This window comes from Cervus elaphus, chromosome X (assembly GCF_910594005.1).
Source record: "Cervus elaphus chromosome X, mCerEla1.1, whole genome shotgun sequence".
Classification (NCBI taxonomy): Eukaryota; Metazoa; Chordata; class Mammalia; order Artiodactyla; family Cervidae; genus Cervus; species Cervus elaphus.
This window is the reverse complement of record NC_057848.1, coordinates 29,621,343-29,640,969: the sequence shown is the minus strand read 5'-3', so window position 1 is coordinate 29,640,969 and position 19,627 is coordinate 29,621,343. Positions and strand designations below refer to the sequence as shown.

Below are 19,627 nucleotides of genomic sequence, written 5' to 3'. Positions count from 1 at the left end.
GGTGGGCTACAGTCCTTGGGGTCACAAAGAGTCAGACATGACTGAGTGACTTTCGCTTTATGGGAGCAAGAAATTTGAGAAGGAAGCATCTCCCTGAAATGGTCACAAAATCACTGCCGTTTGTGGATCCCTGGGGGTGGAGGTGGCAAAAGGCAAAGACCAGAGCAGGTTCAGGACTGGATTCTCTCTACCCCTTCCCTGATGTTCATACATTTGGTGCAAGAGACAGAGGACTTGGTGGGAGGAGATAGAGAAGGGCCAGAAGATGAGAATGGGTACCAGTTGGGATCTCCTAGGAGGCAGTTTATCAGGGACATTTGAGGAGGGAGGAGGGAGGGGAGGGGGATGGAGAGGAAATGGCCTGATCCCTCCAGGATGGAGGGAAGAGGACAAAGCCTGGGAACCCAAAATGGGGAGGCAGACCCCTTTGCAAAGGGGCCGAGACTGTTCTTCTTCATATTTGATCCATTTTGGAAAAGAGGGAGAGGGGAATAAGGGTGAGGGGAGGAAGAGAGGTTCTAAAGAGGAGGGGGACAGAGGTTCAGTCTGGAAAGCAGCTCCCTATAGGGCAGGAGAGGCTTCTGAACTAGTGAGGGTCAAGAGGAGGTAACATGGGCCAAAATTTTAACTGAGTTTGGAAATAATTTATCTCTTGCATTGCAGGAAAATGTGGTCTTTCTGTGTATGCGGAGAGGGAGGGCATGGCAGGAAGGCTCTGGACATTTCTTCCCAGCTCCATGACTCTACCATCACCAATTTTCAGAATGAGTGATGGGTTCATTCTATCTGGGTGTCCAGGGGTGGGGGTTTGGAGGGCAGAGACCTGAGCACAGCTTGCTCTGTCTTCTGAACATTAATGCCCTGGACCTCACAAGAAAAAGTGAGATAGAAATTTGGAAGGAAGATTGGAAAACATAGAAATACTTTGGAAACAATCTCTCTCTGCTATTTCTCATGGCAAAAAGAAAAACAGAGGCTGTTAGGGAGGGACTGTAGAGGGAGAACAGTGAAGCAAGGGAAAGGGCAAGGGGATGGCAGGAGCTAGAAAGTTTTGACAAGCAGTGGGAAAAGAATCAGTTTCCCCAGTGACTCAGTGGTAAAGAATCTACCTGCAATGCTTGGTTGGGAAGATCCTCTGGAAGAGGACATGATAACCCACTCCAGTACTCTTGTCTGAGAAATCCCATGGACAGAAGAGCCTGGTGGGCTACAGTCCATAAGGTCACAAAGAGTCGGACATGACTGAAGCAACTGAGCATGTATGCAAGGGAAAAGAATCAGTATCCCCTTGCCAGTCATTCACTTCTCAATCCCTCATTCATCATCTGTCTCCTGTCTCCCTATAGATCTTCAGGTCTGTGGCTGTAGGCACCAACCCAGACAAGGAAAGGAAAGACCTGAAGTACAGTGCAGGTTAGTGGGAGTGGGCAACTGCCCCAGAACCCCTGGAAGTAGGAGTTCCTAAAGCCTGAGTGAAGTTGGGGAGGCCACTATCTGCCACCCCTCCTCCAAGACTCCCTATTCCAGTCTCAGAATACATGGCCTTTGTCAGGACCCTAAGGGAGCATGGTGTTTTATTGTTGGTGAGGACAGAGGGGAGAACAAGGAAGTGAGAGTTGGTAGGCATGGTATCTACGAAGCCCTTGAAGATATCAGAGTATCTCTGAAATCTGAGAACTGGCCATTGTTCAGTTGTATCTGCAATTCTAGAAGTCTTACAACTGTAGACAAGAGGAAAAAGAAACTGGACAGAATTCTTGCAGGTCAGTCTAAGTCGGGGACCACCAGGTTAAAACTGTTATGGGCATAGTCAAGACCAGAGCAAAGTTTAGGGACAAATCTGCTCTTATGGACTTATCAGCATAGCCCACTTAAATGTAGGGAGAAATACTTATGGAAGTGTCTGCAAAGCGGGCTCATGTAAATATGTGTGCCAACCTTGCAGACACAGGGAAAGAAAGGAGAAAATATATGGGCGGGAGTGCACCTGAAAGTTGGGATAGGCTGATAAAGATCCTAAATCATACAGGCAACTGTTTATCAGGACCTGTATGTCACCACCTAAATCCTGTCTACTTTGTCTCCATTTTGTCTCCTAGGACAGGCAAAGGAGGGCAAATCTCAACATGGAGAAGGTCTACAGAGAAAATGAAGGAAAGCCAGAAAATGAAAGAAACTTAGACAATGAGGGAAGGCCAGAAGATGAAGTACAGCCTGAAAATGAAGGAGAGTCAAACGAGAAGGAAAAGCTGGAAGTGGAGAGGAAGTCAGAACAGGAACCAGAGGTCCAGAATGAGAGGGAACCAGACAATGAGAGACAACCAGCAGATGAGGGAAAGCAAGAAAAGCAGGCAAGTCTGAAGTTGAGGGAAACCCACTCAGAGAGGGCAAGTCGGAATCCCAGGCAAAGCCAGAGAGACAATTTCACACTGCTGAAAAGCGCCCTGCTGAAGATTATGTGCCCTGGAAGGCAAAAAGAAAAACGGACAGGAGGACAGAGGATTCCCCCACAGACTGCAGATTCTCTGGGTTGTGGCAGTAGAGATTATCTTTTCATCTGTACTTTCCCCACTAAAGAATACAGATGACTTTTTGTCATAAAATAATTAATAAAAGATTTAAAAAATAGGAAGGTACATACAAAGTGAGTTTATGAAAGTAGGGGATACACTTAAAATTCCTGTTGTCAGGATGTGAAATAATGTGTGAAACACATTATCTCTGGGGCTTGAAGCTGGAAGAATCAACTTGGCAGTTATTATAGATTCACTGCTATAGAAAACAGTCTTGTGATTTGGGAATTGGGGATAAAACTTGCCTTCCAGGGCTATGGAAATGATCAGATGATACACTGACTGTGTGAGCTGTGTTGGGCTGGCTCCTATGCTCTCTCCTTCACTAACAAGGCCAGAACTCCATCAGATGTTTAGGAGGGGGCTGGGTGAGGTCTCAAGTGTGTCCATAAGTAAATTCAGACAGCTGATAGGTGGGTGCCACTCTCCACTGGTTAATGCTGTGCCTGAAGCACACTCTACCTCTTCTCATGGGTCCTGTATTCTCTTAAGTGCCCCACTGCTGCTGGTGCAGTGAACTCCTCAAGAGAACACAGCTCCTTTGATTTCTCGAGAGTTCCTAGTGAGTTACACCCCACTATGTTCCCTACTGGCTTCCCAGATGGTGCTAGTGGTAAATAATCCACCTGCAAGTGCAGAAGACATACGAGACATGGGTTTGATCCCTGGGTTGGGAAGATCCCCTGGACAAGGGCATGACAACCCACTCCAGTATTCTCGCCTAGAGAATCCACATGGATAAAGGAGCCTGGTGGGCTAAAGTCCATAGGGTTGCAATGAGTCAGACACAACTGAAGCAACTAAGCATGTACACATGCTCATGTTCCCTACTGAACTATGGAGAAAGTCCCTCTTCTCACATTCAGTTCAGTTCATTCACTCAGTCATGTCTGACTTTGCAACCCCATGGACTGAAGCACACCAGGCTTCCCTGTCCAGCACCAACTCCCAGAGCTTGCTCAAACTCATGTCTATCAAGTCGGTGATGCCATCAAATCATTTTATTCTCTGTCGTCCCCTTCTCCTAATGCCTTCAATCTTTCCCAGCATCAGGGTCTTTTCTAATGAGTCAGTTCTTCGCCTCAGGTGGCCAAAATATCAGAGCTTCAGCTTCAGCATCAGTCCTTCCAATGAATATTTAGGACTGATTTGCTTTAAGATTGACTGGTTTGATCTCCCTGCAGTCCAAGGGACTCTCAAGAATCTTGTCCAACAACACAGTTCAAAACTGAAGAAGCATCAATTCTTCAGCACTCAGCCTTCTTTATGGTCCAGCTCTCTCATCCATACATGACTACTGGAAAAACCATAGCTTTGACTATAAGGATCTTTGTTGGCAAAGTAATGTCTCTGCTTTTTAATATGCTGTCTAGGTTGGTCATAGCTTTTCTTCCAAGGATCTAGTGCCTTTTAATTTCATGGCTGCAATCACCATCTGCAGTGATTTTTGGAGGCCAAGAAAATAAAGTCTGTCATGGTTTCCATTGTTTCCCCATCTATTTGCCATGGAGTGATGGGACCAGATGCCATGATCTTCGTTTTTTGAATGTTGAGTTTTAAGCCTGATTTTTCACTCTCCTCTTTCACTTTCATCAAGAGGCTCTTTAGTTCCTCTTTACTTTCTGCCATAATGGTGGTGTCATCTGCATATCTGAAGTTATTGACATTTCTCCCAGCAATCCTGAATCCAGCTTGTGCTTCATCCAGCCTGGCATTTCTCATGATGTACTCTGCATATAAGATAGATAAGCAGGGTGATAATATACAGCCTTGATTTACTCTTTCCTCAATTTGGAACCAGTCCATTGTTCCATGTCGGGTTCTAACTGTTGCTTCTTGACTTGCATACAGGTTTCTCAAGAGGCAGGTCAGGTGGTCTGGTATTCCCATCTCTTGAACAGTTTTCCACAGTTTTCCCCCCTCAATTTGGGCTTTTCCTTTATGGGACAAGTCAGTTTGTTTGATTGGGGTACCTTGTTGGAGAGGGAAATTATTGTTGGACTCTACCTGATTTAGAACCAGTTCATTGGGAACTAGTTCATTGGTTTTGTTTTAGTTTTGTGTGCATTGATGCTAGAATTTGTTTGAGACTTTTGTGTTGGAATTTGCATTTTTTTGTGTTTTGGTATTATCAAATTTATAAAAATGGGAAATATTGAATCTATCCCAAATATATGGGACATATATGAGATATGTTAAGATCAAAAGAGTGATGGTCCCTGAATGGGTCACCCAAGTATTATATGATCTTGCAGTTAGAATTGTTTTGCAAAAGAGCAGGCAAAAGATATGAGATTCTACAGGTAGACACTTTTATGCTATTTCATCAGGAGGAGAAGAAATCAGAGGGTTGCCCCCTTATGGTATAGCAGTCTGAAAGGAAACCCAAGGGAGAACCTGTTCTACAAGGAGAAGAGAGAGGAAATGAGAATGGAGACATTTATTTCAAAACTTAAAACCCCCTCCAGTCTATCCAGCTTTCCCACTGGCTGAACAGGCTGCACTGGCAGTTTTTCCAACTGCCCCTCGCCATGCCACCAACATATTCACTCCTTTCACCACCTCCTGTTTCCCCTACCCATGAAAATCAAGTAGAAGTTTCTAGGTTCACCCCCAGAGCACAGGGCCCTGGCTTAGCATCACTATCTAAGGCCTTGGATGGACTTGAGGTGTCCAATTCTAATTTCCCCACAGGCGTCCTGGGTAACTTTGACAGTGGGGAACAAGTTGATTGACTTTCTAATAGATATCACTCCCCAAACCTTCCCTATTTATTTTAAGAGGCTTGTAAGTATTAAACATAGAGGAAATAAAGTTATCCTAGGAGAAACTTCCCTATACAATGGAGATGCAAATGTTCTATCTGATCTTCTCAGGAGCCCTCATCTTTGCCATACTTTTAAGATGCAAAATTTGAAAAGATGGTAAAGTAATTTAGAAACTAATTTGTTAAGGGTAAATAGAAATTCCAACTGTGTTTCTATAAATATTTGGTCATTCAGACAAGTGAGCTTGACTTGTTCCATCTTCCAAAAACCTAACTTTAATCCAACCACTTTTGTAAACTGATGGGTTTTACATTTCTGTACCTCAGGGCTGAAACTGTGAAATGAGAGCTATGAGGTCTCCCTGTTTGCTTCTGTGTTTGCATGTGCCTCTGTCTTTGGATAACGTTGCTAAGGTTGATTTGTGGATGAGCTTACAAACCAAACAATTCTAAGTATAAGAAAAATTAAGAGCTAAATGAGTTTCAGTTTCACTTGAACTGGGAAACGTTCAATATTGAATTAATACCTGGCATTAACATTTAAATTTATTGATCCAATTAATATAGATCTGTCTTCAAAGTCATTAACATTAAGTATAATTACTTTAACTGCATTTAGATTTAGTACAAGTTAAACGAAATCTTGTTGTATCTGTTGCAAATCTGTCAGCAAGAAAAATAACTTGATATGTTGAAACTTTAAAGTAAATATAAACAAAATAAGAGCTTTTAGGTAAACTCTATAAGAATAATTATGTTTTAAAAATCACCTAAAATAGTCTCTCTAGATTTTGGTAACTATTACTTGCCTTTTGGTTTTCACTAGAAATTAAGGTTTTCAAGAGTCAGGGATTTTAAATTAAATATATAATTAGAGCTACTGAAAATAGTATTTCAGTATGTGTTTTTTGTTAGGAAGGTATAAGGAACAGAACTACATTTTACTGAGAAAGTTTTATACATGGTCAGGATTAACGAAATTTAGATTGAAGTTAACTAAGTAAATGGATTTTGATAAGTAAGTTAACATGAGACTAGAATTTGATCTCTCTGTTAGAAGTGCTCCTTTTTGATAACAGATTATATGAGCTTCTGTGCCCTCAGGTGATCCATGTTTGTTTTCTTTTAATCATTTTGTGACTTTAGTTAAATGAATAAGTATTGTTTCACAGTGACCTATGATCCTGTTGTGTTTAAATGCTGTTTGGTATTTTTTGACAAAACTTCCCAAGTCAAATTATAAGGAAGCTCCTCTGACCTCTAGCTAACTTTGGGATGCTTCAAAGGGCCCCCTGAAACACCCCAGAGAGATACTAAATTAGTTTAGTTCACTTGGTATGTTAGATTACATGTGAAGTGTTGTCAAAAGAGTAAATCTTCTTAGGTTATATTGTATGGTAAATGCTATAGGTATTCTAGAGATTATACGGAGTTCCTAAAATTCTGATACATCCTGGTAAAATTATCAAGCATAATTCTAGCTATTATCTGAAAATGTTATAACCAAGTTACTTTGTCAGTTGCATTATAATCAAATTTAAATGTGCCTTCTTAAGTCTTTTGTCATTATAGACCATTACAGTTTCACTATGATGCCATTGCAAAAATGCTTCCTTTGCAGGATTTATAAAAAGGACTTTTGGATAAATACAAGTCTCTGATATTCAGACCATAATCCTGAACTGAGTAAGAAACTGAAGAATTCTAATGGGAGATCTAATGGCTTTATAACCTGTCAACAGAAGGGATTAGTTACACAGGACTGTGTGAACTGGTGAATATGCTTATAATATTTATGGTTTCTGTCTGAAAAATTACTGGCTTAATTCTGTGTCTTTCCAAGGGGAAAGTTTTCCTTACACTAATTATGACTTGTAATTTGGTAAATTATTACCATTGTAAACAGAATTGAAACATTTATCTTTTTCTGTCTACCTGGTTGATCCTGCCAGTAGCATATGCTGTATCAAAGATTAAGCCATGCATGTCTAAGTACACAGGGCTGGTACTGTGGATGGCTCATTAAATGAGCTATGGTTCCTTTGGTCACTTATAACAACTGAATTACAGCTAGTTACACTAATCATTGTTTTAATTTGCTCTTTGTTTCCAAATTTTTTCTGCTTTGTGTCTCCGTGCTGTACTATGTCCTTGTCAATGTTATTAGCTGCATTACTTATATCCTATTTTATCAGATTGTTGTTTCTCTCAGCACCCAGTGTGTAACCAGGACTCCAACAAAACTTCTATGGCTGACAAAAAGAATTCTTGTTATATTTGTTGCAAATTTGTCAGCAAGAAAAATAACTTGATATTTTGAAACTTTAAAGTAAATATAAACAAAATAAGAGCTTTTAGGTAAACTCTATAAGAATAATTATGTTTTAAAAATCATCTAAAATAGTCTCTCTGGATTTTGGTGGGGAGGCTATGTTCTGGTGGGGAAATTTGTTTCTCACAGGGGTACATGATAGAAATTCTGAAACTAATTTAACTATATACTAGAGTTAATTAAATATGTGAATAAATTATGCATAAAGGAGAACCAGGTTACTCACTGTCAGAGATAGAAATTAAAAATAAAAAATAAGAGGAGAGAAAGCTAAATGGATATGTGTAGTAATGGATTACAGTCACATGTATTAGTATGAACTTGTGTGTCTTTATATCATTTGCATCTATAGAGATACAAATAGCTATAGATATACATGATAAATAAATGCAGAGATTGTATATATACAGTTTGATATTACAAACATGCATCTCCTTGCTCTATCAGCTAAGAAATTTGAGAAGCAATGACACTCAAGTAGCAACCAGAATACCCTGCACTCAGATCTTAATTACTAAATATGATTATCCAATAAAATTAACCAAGACTCCTCAGAGAAATGGCTGATTATTGGAAAGGGAAAAGGATAAAACCAGATGAACCTGGAAGATATTATAGTACCAGAAAGCAAGGAAGCAGAAAAAAGATAAAGGTATGCCAACCTGAAAGAGCTTCCAATTGCCAAGGCTAGAAAATTTGGACAAAGCCCCCCCCCCAAATGATTGTATTGTGTTATAACCCTGAAGACTTAAAAATCCATGTGTCACACTGATAGGAACAAATAATCATATGAATAAGTAAATGGGGGAAGGATCTTTCTTACATAATAATTTCAAATATTAAATGTAGAAGGAAATGAGGGATATGAAAAGTTACCCTCAGAACATCACAGTAATAATTTTTCCAGGCAAATCCACAGAATGTTTGCACAGTCTCAAGTTATCTGACCCCAAATATTTATCAGTTACTGTGGTTGTTTTCAGACATATCCACAAACACTTTGATGTTCCTCCCTCCAGGAGGTAGAGTTTAATTCCCTTCCTCTCTAATATGGGCTAGACTTAGTAACTTGCTTCCAAACAAATAGAATATGAAAAGAGAAAAATAGTAATTTTACAAGTGGAGAAACCCAGCATTCATCTTAATCAAACGATCAAAGTTAACCTCACCAGTGCTCGCTTCGGCAGCACATATACTAAAAGTGGAACGATACAGAGAAGATTAGCATGGCCCCTGCGCAAGGATGAAATGCAAATTTGTGAAGCGTTTCATATTTTTCTGAAAGAGACACGTGTACCCCAATGTTCATCGCAGCACTGTTTATAATAGCCAGGACATGGAAGCAACCTAGATACCCATCAGCAGATGAATGGATAAGAAAGCTATGGTACATACACACAATGGAATATTACTCAGCCATTAAAAAAGAATACATTTGAATCAGTTCTAACGAGATGGATGAAACTGGAGCCCATTATACAGAGTGAAGCCAGAAAAATAAACACCAATACAGTATACTAACGCATATGTATGGAATTTAAAAAGAGGGTAACGATAACCCTATATGCAGGACAGAAAAAGAGACACAGATGTATAGAACAGACTTTTGGACTCTGTGGGAGAAGGCGAGGGTGGGATGATCTGAGAGAATAGCACTGAAACATGTATACTATCAAGTGTGAAACAGATCACCAGCCCAGGTTGGGTGCATGAGACAAGTGCTCAGGGCTGGTGCACTGGGAAGACCCAGAGGGATGGGATGGGGAGGGAGGTGGGAGGGGGGATCAGGATGGGGAACACATGTAAAACCATGACTGATTCACGTCAACATATGGCAAAAACCACTACACTATTGCAAAGTAATTAGCCTCCAACTAATAAAAATAAATGAAAAAAAAAAAGTTAACCTCACCAGTGATCAGTCATGCTGATGTCATGTAACCCTGACATTGTGATAAAAAGGACACTTTCCCCAAATTAAAAACAGCCATTGTGATTATAAGAAAACATAAGATAAATCCAAATTGAGGACCATTTTACAAAATACCTCACTCTTTAGAAGTGTCAAGGTTATGAAAAACAAGGAAAGACTGAGAAACTGTCATAGAATAAAGAGATATATTGACCAAATGCAACATTGTGTCCTGGATTGAATCCTGGGACAAGAAAAGGATAGCAGTGAAAAATCCGGAGAAGTCGGAATAATTCTGTAATTTAGTTAGCAGTACTGCACAAATGTTCATTTGTTTTTTTTTATAAATGTACCAAAATTATTAGGCAAAGCAGGATGTAGGGTTTACAGAAATGCTTTGTACTATCTTTCAAACACTTCTTTAGAACTAAAATTATTTCAAAACAAAAAGTTTAAAAAATAAACCAGACTGAGTTTCAAGAACCCAAAACAAAACTCTCTTAATGAATGAAAGCGATTGAACAGTTAAGAAAACAAACTGAAACATAATTGAACAAATTCATTATTCAGTGAGAAAAGGAAGATTTGACAGACCACAGCTGACAGCAATTACTGGAAAAAATAAAATTATTCTACGATTATACCAGAAAATTAGAACTACTTAATAAATTCATTGCATGCATATACATATATGTATGCATTATGTGTTTGTGTGTGGAACAGTACTCTTTAAATACTGTTCTGCCACTTTCTTCACTCAAAAATATGACTTCAATATAATTTGCTGTCACTGCATGTGCATTATTTCATTACTTTTTATTTCTGCACAACTTCCACAGTATGGATAATTAATTTAACCGTTCTCTTCTGAGTGAAAATTTAAATAATTTCTGCCACCTTGAACTTTCATCACTGGAGTGGTTACAAAGTTGAACCAGGTAAGGTTTTTTGTTCTAATGGTCTTACAGATAAATAAGGGATACAAAGTAGAAAGTCAAAAAACCAGGGGGAAAGCCTTAGGATAGGTAAATAGAATGCCTCAAGGATAAGGTAGCACAGGCAACTAAGGCAGAATCAAGAGGTCAGCAAAGAAACTTTCTTTCCACTGTAAACTTAATCTTTAAAAGCACCCAGAGAAAAGCAATAGCACTCTCCCCAACAACTCTGTTTTTTGCCACAGGAAAAAGTTGCCTGGTCTAAGCTGTAGTATGGCTGAAATGTGCCTCCCTGCAACCCAGCAACATGCTCCACATAGATGTGAACCTCAAGGCTTAAGCAAAGCAATCTCAAGAATCTAGTTGAGGTGGGTCTTGGGCATTCTGTCACATAGTAAGAAAGTCTAAGTAGACCAACTCAAGGATTCCTATGACTGTGATCAACACAGATACCATGGGGACATATGAAATGTCAGTGGTTATGACACAGCATTTCAGGTTCACAGTAATTCATAAGCATTATGCCCTTGATAACTAGAAACTCTTGGCTACAATAATCTACAATGTTTGTAGCATTTAGCTGAGAGTTCAGGAAAATGGACAGAATTATCTGGAAGAGATGAAAAGTTGCGCTTCAAATTATGTTCATTTGCTTGGATGCAGCAAATGTCTATTTTGAAGAGGTTTTGGATCTTGTGAAACTTATGCATGCCAAATTCCCAAAAGTGAAGGAACACAGTGACAGGAGGGATGGTAGATGACTTTACTTTCTGGGTTTTTTTTTTTGTTGTTGTGTTGTTCTTTTTTTTTTTTTTTTTTGAGTTTACTTTCTGAAGCAGAGACATACAATCTATGTAGAAATCTGCTTGGCCACTGTGTGCACCACTCACATTAGAACATGAGTGGATTCATGCTCAGTTGAGCAAAGTGATGAAATATGTTGGGTCTACTTGCACTCCAGATGGGTTTATCATCTCAGACGGCAGCCGCTTCAGTCCATGCTCTGTAGACAAACCTTTGGATCTGCAGCAGATTTAGCCACACTGGGAGGGATGTTTTCAAGCCATAGACAGCATACTAGAGAAATGAGGGAGAGAAACAGCCATCTCAAGCTCTTCTATGGGATAAGCTTTGAAAGGACAATAAGAAATATGCAGAAGGAGTTGTTGAATTCAGAGCTTCAGAAAATAACTTCTAAAGGGAGCATAGAAAACAATATTCTAGATGTCATAAGCTTGTATAAGAGCTCCTTTCTCCTCCCCTCACACCACTGGAAAGGCTGTGGACTTTGGAGCTATCCCTAGGGCTCTCTTGGTGCACAAAAACAGAATATTGACTGGGTCAGAGGGGCAGGGTGTCTACTCTCCAGAACTCACGTCTTCATTATTTAAATCAATGTGTACCCCCTTTTCTTTCCTTTTTAAAAATAGTTTTTAATTGACTATAATGCTCTTTGTTTCCAAAAATCTTACATTTAAAAGCTACTGTGATTAACTTAATTTAAAAGTAGCTGAGGCAAAAATATACAATGGAGAAAAGACAATCTATTTAACAAGTGATGCTGGGAAAACTGGTCAACCACCTGTAAAAGAATTAAACTAAACACTTTCTAACACCACACACACACACACACACACAAACTCAAAATGGATTAAAGATATAAATGTAAGACCAGAAACTATAAAACTCCCAGAGGAAAACATAGGCAAAACACTCTCTGACATAAATCACAGCAAGATCCTCTATGACCCACCTCCCAGAATAATGGAAATAAAAGCAAAAATAAACAAATGGGACCTAATTAAACTTAAAAGCTTTTGCACAATGAAGGAGACTATAAGCAAGGTAAAAAGAAAGCCTTCAGAATGGGAGAAAATAATAGCAATCTAAGCAATGGACAAAGAATTACCTCCAAAATACACAAGCAGCTCATGCAGCTCAATACCAGAAAAATAAATGACCCAATCAAAAAATGGGTCAAAGAACTAAACAGACATTTCTCCAAAGAAGACATACAGATGGCTAACCAACACATGAAAAGATACTCAACATCACTCATCAGAGAAATGCAAATCAAAACCACACTGAGGTACCATCTCACACTGGTCAGAATGGCTGCTATCAAAAAGTCTACAAACAATAAATGCTGGAGAGGGTGTGAAGAAAAGAGAACCCTCTTACACTGTTGGTGGGAAGGCAAACTAGTACAGCCACTATGGAGAACTGTGCAGATTCCTTAAAAAACTGGAAATAGAACTGTCATACAACCCAGCAATTCCACTGCTGGGCATACACACCGAGGAAATCAGAATTGAAAGAGACATGTGTACCCCATGTTTATCGCAGCACCATTTACAATAGCTAGGAAATGGAAGCAACCTGGATGTCCATCAGCAGACGAATGGGTAAGAAAGTGTTGGTAATATACACAATGGAATATTACTCAGCTATAAAAAAGAACACATTTGAGTCAGTTCTAATGAGATGGATGAATCTGGAGCCAGATTCAGAGTTAAGTAAGTCAGAAAGAAAAACACCAATACAGTATATTAATACATCTATATGGAATTTAGAAAGATGGTAACGACGGCCCTATATGCAAGACAGCAAAAGAGACACAGATGTAAAGAAACAGATTTTTGGACACAAGGCACTCAAAGCTGGTACACTGGGACAACCCAGAGGGATGGGACGGGGAGGGAGGTGGGAGGGGGGTTCAGGACGAGGTGGGGGGACACATGTACACCTGTGGCTGATTTATGTCATAGTATGGCAAAACCCACCACAATATTGTAAAGTAAGTAGCCTCCAATTAAAATAAATTAATTAAAATTAAAAAAAAAATAAAAGTAGCTGAGTGCTCTATTGATGTACTGAAATTGCTCAGGGACAAAGATGAAGGTGAAGGCATGTACCATCTGGCTCTTGGTCAGGTGTGCACCAGTGAGCTGACTGATCTCTCTCATATGACTTTTAGGAAAACAGGGCAATATCCTCTGTCAGTAGCTCCATAAAAATGGTGTTAGGGTTGTTCTGACTACCCATAAGCAGAATAAACAGAGGAGGAGACAATGACATTTCTGCTCCAGTTTTATGCAAGCAGGGAAGGTTCATCTGTGAGCCAACTGGCATACAGCTCCTTCTGAATCTCTGAAATTTCTGGGAGATGCACTGCTTAAAATCCCAATAGCCAGTCAAGCAGCTTGAGAGCTGGAGCCTGCCCCCCATTAGCAACCCACATCTGAATATCTGTCTGGTTAGATAACCCCACCCAACATACACACAAATACACAGGAAAGGGGAAAGGTACAAGGCAACCTTTGCTGAGGGCAATATGAGGGGTGCAGACCCTATGTGCAGCATTGACAGGGGAGGGAGAGCTCACTTCCAGCTGGGGAGGCTTTTTAGAGGCTGGGTGATGGAGCTAGGTCCCTAAGAATGAGCAGAACCAGGATCTAGGAAGGAGAGGGGTGCAATCAGGAGGAAGAAAATGGGGTGCAAGGACAAAGAGAGAGAAGAAAGCACACTTGGGCACAGTGAATGAGAGTTGCTTTTGGATGGGGCAGAAAAGTAGATGACAAGTGTGGCTCAATTCTGATCAATAGTGAAGGTCAGGATGAGAAAAGCAGGATAGACCTCACAGATGGGTTGCCATCCAGAGCCTTTGAGCAGGAGAATGACAAGTTGAAAATAAGGAAGAGTGAAGTTTAATTTGACAGAAATGTGCAAAGTAAATTGAGAAGGGACAAGGAGGTGTGAAGGTAGACAGATCAGATAAAAGGTTACCCTAACAGTCTGGTTTGAAGCAATCAGGTCCTAACCCTGTACACAAATGTTTACAGCAACTCTTTTCATTATTACTCAAAACTGGGAAGAACAAAAATTTACCCTACTGAGGGTAAATGGACAAATAAACTGGAACATATTTATACAAAATACTAATCAGTAAAAAGAAAAAATGGGTTATTAATGCATGAAACAACTTAAATGATGAATCTCTAAGGCATTATGCTGAGTGAATGAAGCCTGTTTCTAAATGTGACATATTGTAGATTTCATTTACATAACATTCTGAAAAAGAGAAAATGATAGATGAGAGGTTGCCAGAGTTCATGGAAGGGGCTAAGGTATGACTGCACTAGGAAGTTTTTTTTGGGGGGGGTGAATGAACTGTATGCTGACTATGGTGGTAGTTCCACAAATATATACATTTCTTAAATTTCATAGAACTATACACCCAAAACAAGGTTAATTTCACTATATGATAATAATTTTTTTAAAATATCCATTTCCCCCATTAAATATAAGGGAAATATTTTGTGGTAATGGTTACCTCTTTATAATTCAATAGCTATATTTATATTAAATACTCTCCCTTGAATAATAGGAAATGTATCTCTCAATTGTGGAATAAATAATTCATGCTTAAATATAAATTGTGAAACATAAAAACAACAAAAATACTTCTTCCAACCCTGCTTTCTCTGTGGTGGGCTCTGTCTTTGGCTACCACATCCCACCGTGACCATCCTAGATAAGAGACCCCTCTTTGCCTCTTTCCCTGACTCTCCAGCTGGCTCCACTGGTCAGACTGCCATTCCCAGTACCAACATACCTCCAAGTACCAGTATATGCTGGGTTGCAGGAATATCAGTTTCCTCTTTTAACCAATATTTTTACAGCAATGATGTTCTCTCTGCTTTCTGATTATAACAATTACATATGTTGCTCATGAACAAACTGATACCAGAATACCTCGAGAGTGGCCTGCATGAATGAAAATTCCACTGCTAAAAAGCCTCACACCAAACTATCAGAACTCACCAGGAACTCTCTCCTTTCTGTATTCTAAGAGTGTGTGAGAGTTATTTTCCAGTACATTTTTTTTTTTGAGTTCCAAATTAAAGTAGACTCCATGGAAAGGAGGCTTTCCTATAGATTCATTTGATTAGCAAGACACTGAATCCTACAGAGGTCATAAGAAGAGGAAGCCTGAAGCCTCTACTTAAAACTCAACCAGAAGCCACAGAAGCAGCAGTCCTCACAAACGGTCAGACATCTAACACTTTACAACGTGAGTTTAACCAGAAAGAGAAGAACTAGTGGATTACTTACATAAAACTGCTAACAAGAGAAAACTGGGCCTCTTCCCACCGATTAATTTGGCGTCAGTTTTAAAAGGCGCTGTTTTAATAAGATTTAAAAAAACCTTTTCTAACACATCAATATGTTGTGAAAACTGTCATTTCATTTGCAGCTATCAGAAAATTTTTCCAAAGTTTTAAAAATTGATTTAACTAATTTGTCTTCCATATTGTGTCAAGTATTGCTTATGTGGCATTTCTTTTTTAAACATCATTTTTAAAGAGTAAGCTTATTGTTTAAAACATTAAAGCAGAAAACTATTTAAGAGAACTAGTAAAAAAAAAAATCCCACACTCTCACTCCCAGGTTCTTTTCTAGCCGCCCTTCTGCCCGGATCTACCACCTTCGCCCATTTTAATGCTAGACAGAACTCCAAGGGAAATGGTGGACTGTAGGATCTTGGGGGGAGGAGAGGAGGTGAAATTGGAAGCAGGAGAGAGATGATTCCCCAAAGAAGGAGAAATTGTCTATTCACCCCGAGAGGCTGATTCTCCCTGGTAACCCGAGAAAGACGAAGAGAAACTGCAGGAAGAAGATACCAGTTTTATTGTCTCTGATTGGCAAATATGAAAAAAAAAAAAAAAAAAGATTGACAGTATCAAATGGAGGGAACGCAGGGGGCGGGCTGCAGTGTTAAATGGGAGGAGTAACCGAGGACTCGAGCTCATTGATGACGCGACCCTCACGTGACCAGGAGTCGACGTGTGCAGAAGTCCTTATAGTCCAGGGCCTGTTTCCCAGGAGCAGCTCCCTATAGCTGGAGGAGGAGAAAAGTGCCCCGGATCCTTTCAGGTCAGTATAAAGCTGGGCGCTGCCTTCGGGACCCTGGGGTCTAGGAGTCAGATAGCAGAAACCAAGCATAGCCGGTACTACTTTCCTAACACCACGGTTCCGCTAAACTTCCATTTTTGTGCAGGAAATTTTGGGCAGTTTGGGGGTGGAGAGGGAGAAGGGTAGCTAATTGAGGATCCCAAGAGAGACACAGAAACAATTTAGAAACAACTTGAGTCGCTCACTCCCTGTCTGAAGGGAACGGGTGGGCACCGGGGAGGGAGGGCGGGGTTGCCTTAAAAAGATCGCGAGGATGAGGACGTGGGGAAACTTTAGACGAATAAGGCCTAGAATCGTTAAAGGGACCCGTGATTCAGGTACTGACCTCCTTACCAAGCACTCTTGTCGGTCTGCAGGACTCTTGGTCTTTGGGGAGCGACCCAAATCGACTGAGGGAAGAGGGAGGAAAATTCCCTGGATCCCTGCAGGTCAGTGTAAAGGTGCAGTTGCCTCCTGTTCCTGGGGGTGGGGGTGGGGGTGTGAGTGCGGATGACACCGAAGCCCATCCTGGGGTCACTGTAGCCTCTCCCCATCCGGATGAAGCGCCAGAGGCCTGTTCAGAGCCTGCAGCGGAAATGGGGCGGGGGAGGGGGGAGACTGGAGAGACGTGGAAGGGGGAGGGGAGGCCAGAGACTGGACCAGCCGGTCTCAGGTGAGAGGTAGGAGGTTGGAATGGCTTGGGAAAGCCTAAAAGGGCGGGAGTGTTGGAGACAGGAGGCGAGGGAGGGGTTAATTGCTTCCGCGCTGCTCCCTGCTCCTGTTTCGGTGCTAGGAGAGGCCTGTAGCAGGGCCTGCTGGGAAATGGTGGGCTGGAGCGGGAGGAGAGAAGATGGAGCTGGAGCGGGAGGGGGAGGGGGAGAGAGGGGCGGAGCCAGGGGAGTTCAGAGCCTGAGGATCTAGCCTTTTCTAGTTGGAAAACTTTGACAGTTAGAGACCTAAGTGAGAAGAAGCCAATATCTATGGAAACCCATACTCTAGCTGCTGGTTCATTTGCCTTGTATCTGGTTGTTTTGTTTCCTTGTTTTCCAGGGTTAATTTATTCAAAAGAAATTGAAAAATACTCAACATGCAAAAGTCTTGTGGAGAAAATGAAAGAAAACCACAAAACATGCCAAAGGCTGAGGAAGACCGCCCTTTGGAAGCTGTACCACAGGAGGCAGAAAGAAATCCTCAACCTTCTGAAGAAGGTGTAAGCCAGGAAGCAGAAGGAAACCTTAGAGGAGGGCTGACTCAGCCTGGTCAGGGATATAAAGAGGACACTCCCGTTAGGCATTTGGACCCTGAAGAAATGATAAGAGGAGCAGATGAGTTGGAAAGGCTTAGGGAAGAGATAAGAAGAGTAAGAAACAAGTTTGTGATGATGCATTGGAAGCAAAGACATTCACGCAGCCGTCCTTATCCCGTGTGCTTTAGGCCTTGAATTCTTTTTTTGTCCGATATTAAAATCTTGCCCCAGCTTTCTGTTAGCATTTTCTGATGAATCTGTGACTTTTGCTTTATTTTTAATCATCTGGTGGAGTTTTGTTTTAGGTAGTTTCCTTGTTTTCAGCATCTGCATTTTGTATTTTGACACATTCTCTAGGTCTATTTTTCGATTGGGAAATTTCACACATATGCATGAAAATATGTTCATTCCATATTGTAAAACATAACAGGTTACAAAGCAGTATATTTAGTACCAGCTCACATATGTAGGAGAAAGTCTCAAATTGTGTGTGTGCGTGCGTGTGTATACATACATGCATATATCAGAAATCTAACTGTGCTTGTTTCTGTGTGCTGTTTTTTTTCTTTTTGCTTATATGTATTTTTTAATGAACACATCACACACACAAAGAGAATTAAATTTTTTTTATTAATTAAGAGTCAATCAGATAATTTGCAACCAGCTTATAAGGGCAATGGGGGCACCTAAACTCTTGATGAAAGAACTATTAAAAAAATGTAAACCTCGAAATACCTCTGGATCTCTTAGCCAGAGGAATAAAACTGGCAATTATTACAGATACACTTGCTTAAGACTTGATCTTTTCATGGGAAAACACCTATCTCACAGGGCTGGTGTGGGGAAGAAATGAGGTGATTGAGCTGTGCTTGGTGGGCTCTTGTTCCCCACCTATGCATATATAGAACCCCAACCCATTGCAGAACATCAGTTTTGAGGGAGGGTCCTGGTGTGACTCAACCCGTGCTCAGGAACAAGTCCAATAGGCAGGGAGGTGGGGGCTTCCATGCCAGGCCTCTGCTGTCAAGCCCCACCCTGGGTCCTGCCGTGCCTGCTTGGCACTGGAGTCCTCCAGTGCCAAAACCCCACTGAGTTTCCTGGTGTCCCCAGTGGGTTGAACCCCCACTCTTCTAAATCTTCTCTCTGCTTCATAATGATGCTTAACACAGTGGGAGGACTTCCCAGGTGGCTGAGTGGTAAAGAATCTGCTTCCAATGCAGGAGACGCAGGTTCAGTCCCTGGGTCCCTGAGTCGGGAAGATCCCCTGGAGAAGGAAATGGCAACCCACTCCAGTATTCTTGCCTGAAAAATCCTATGGACAGAGGAGCCTGGTGGGTTGTAGTCCAGGGGGTCACAAAGGGTCAACAAAAACAGTGGGGGTCTGTTCCAGGATTGCATGGGCCACAGTGTGATGCAGAATTCTTAGCAATAGTCCCATCCAATTTCAACCACAGGATACCTCATCCATAGGAGTCAGACATGATGAGTCCATTTTGGGAATTGGACTAGAGTTCAAGTTTGAGTAAAAGATGCCACTCTATAGTCAGAGTTGCTGCCTTAAGTCTAAAAACTGAAGTTTTGTCTTCTTTCGTGGGGCGATCTCTCCCTGAAGGCTCCTGGCAGGCCTGTCCTACTGGTTCAGAAGACTCAGAATATGCGTAAATTGCAAAAAGTAATACAGGAAACAGATCTAAGGGAACAGTTCCGTTCACTCCATCCCATCCCCATTTGATATGTGGAAAAAAAAAAACTTGAAAGGTAAAAACTTTATAAATACACTTAGAGTAGAATGGCTACTATGTAAATATTAGAAATTATATTTTCCCTATAGAATAAAGACTATCTTTTCCTTCTGATAGCCACGCATACTTGTGACACATCATGTTTCAATATTTAATTGATTTTTT

At 40.8% G+C, this 19,627-nt stretch overlaps 1 protein-coding gene, 1 non-coding gene and 1 pseudogene across 2 annotated transcripts; all 3 read left to right on the top strand.

The window, feature by feature from the left end:
• The first annotated feature begins 2,126 nt into the window (after window positions 1–2,126).
• Window positions 2,127–2,542, top strand: LOC122689450 (annotated as a pseudogene).
• Window positions 2,543–8,843: 6,301 nt separating this feature from the next.
• LOC122690975 lies at window positions 8,844–8,950 on the top strand. Its single transcript, XR_006340227.1, has one exon. It is a non-coding gene; the product is annotated as a U6 spliceosomal RNA (small nuclear RNA).
• A 7,379-nt stretch (window positions 8,951–16,329) lies between these two features.
• TCEAL8 (transcription elongation factor A like 8) lies at window positions 16,330–18,503 on the top strand. Its single transcript, XM_043897340.1, has 3 exons — window positions 16,330–16,456; window positions 16,852–16,923; window positions 17,525–18,503. The coding sequence occupies exon 3, from the start codon at window positions 17,562–17,564 to the stop codon at window positions 17,913–17,915; it is 354 nt and encodes a 117-aa protein (XP_043753275.1). The 5' UTR covers window positions 16,330–16,456; window positions 16,852–16,923; window positions 17,525–17,561; the 3' UTR covers window positions 17,916–18,503.
• Window positions 18,504–19,627: the final 1,124 nt, after the last annotated feature.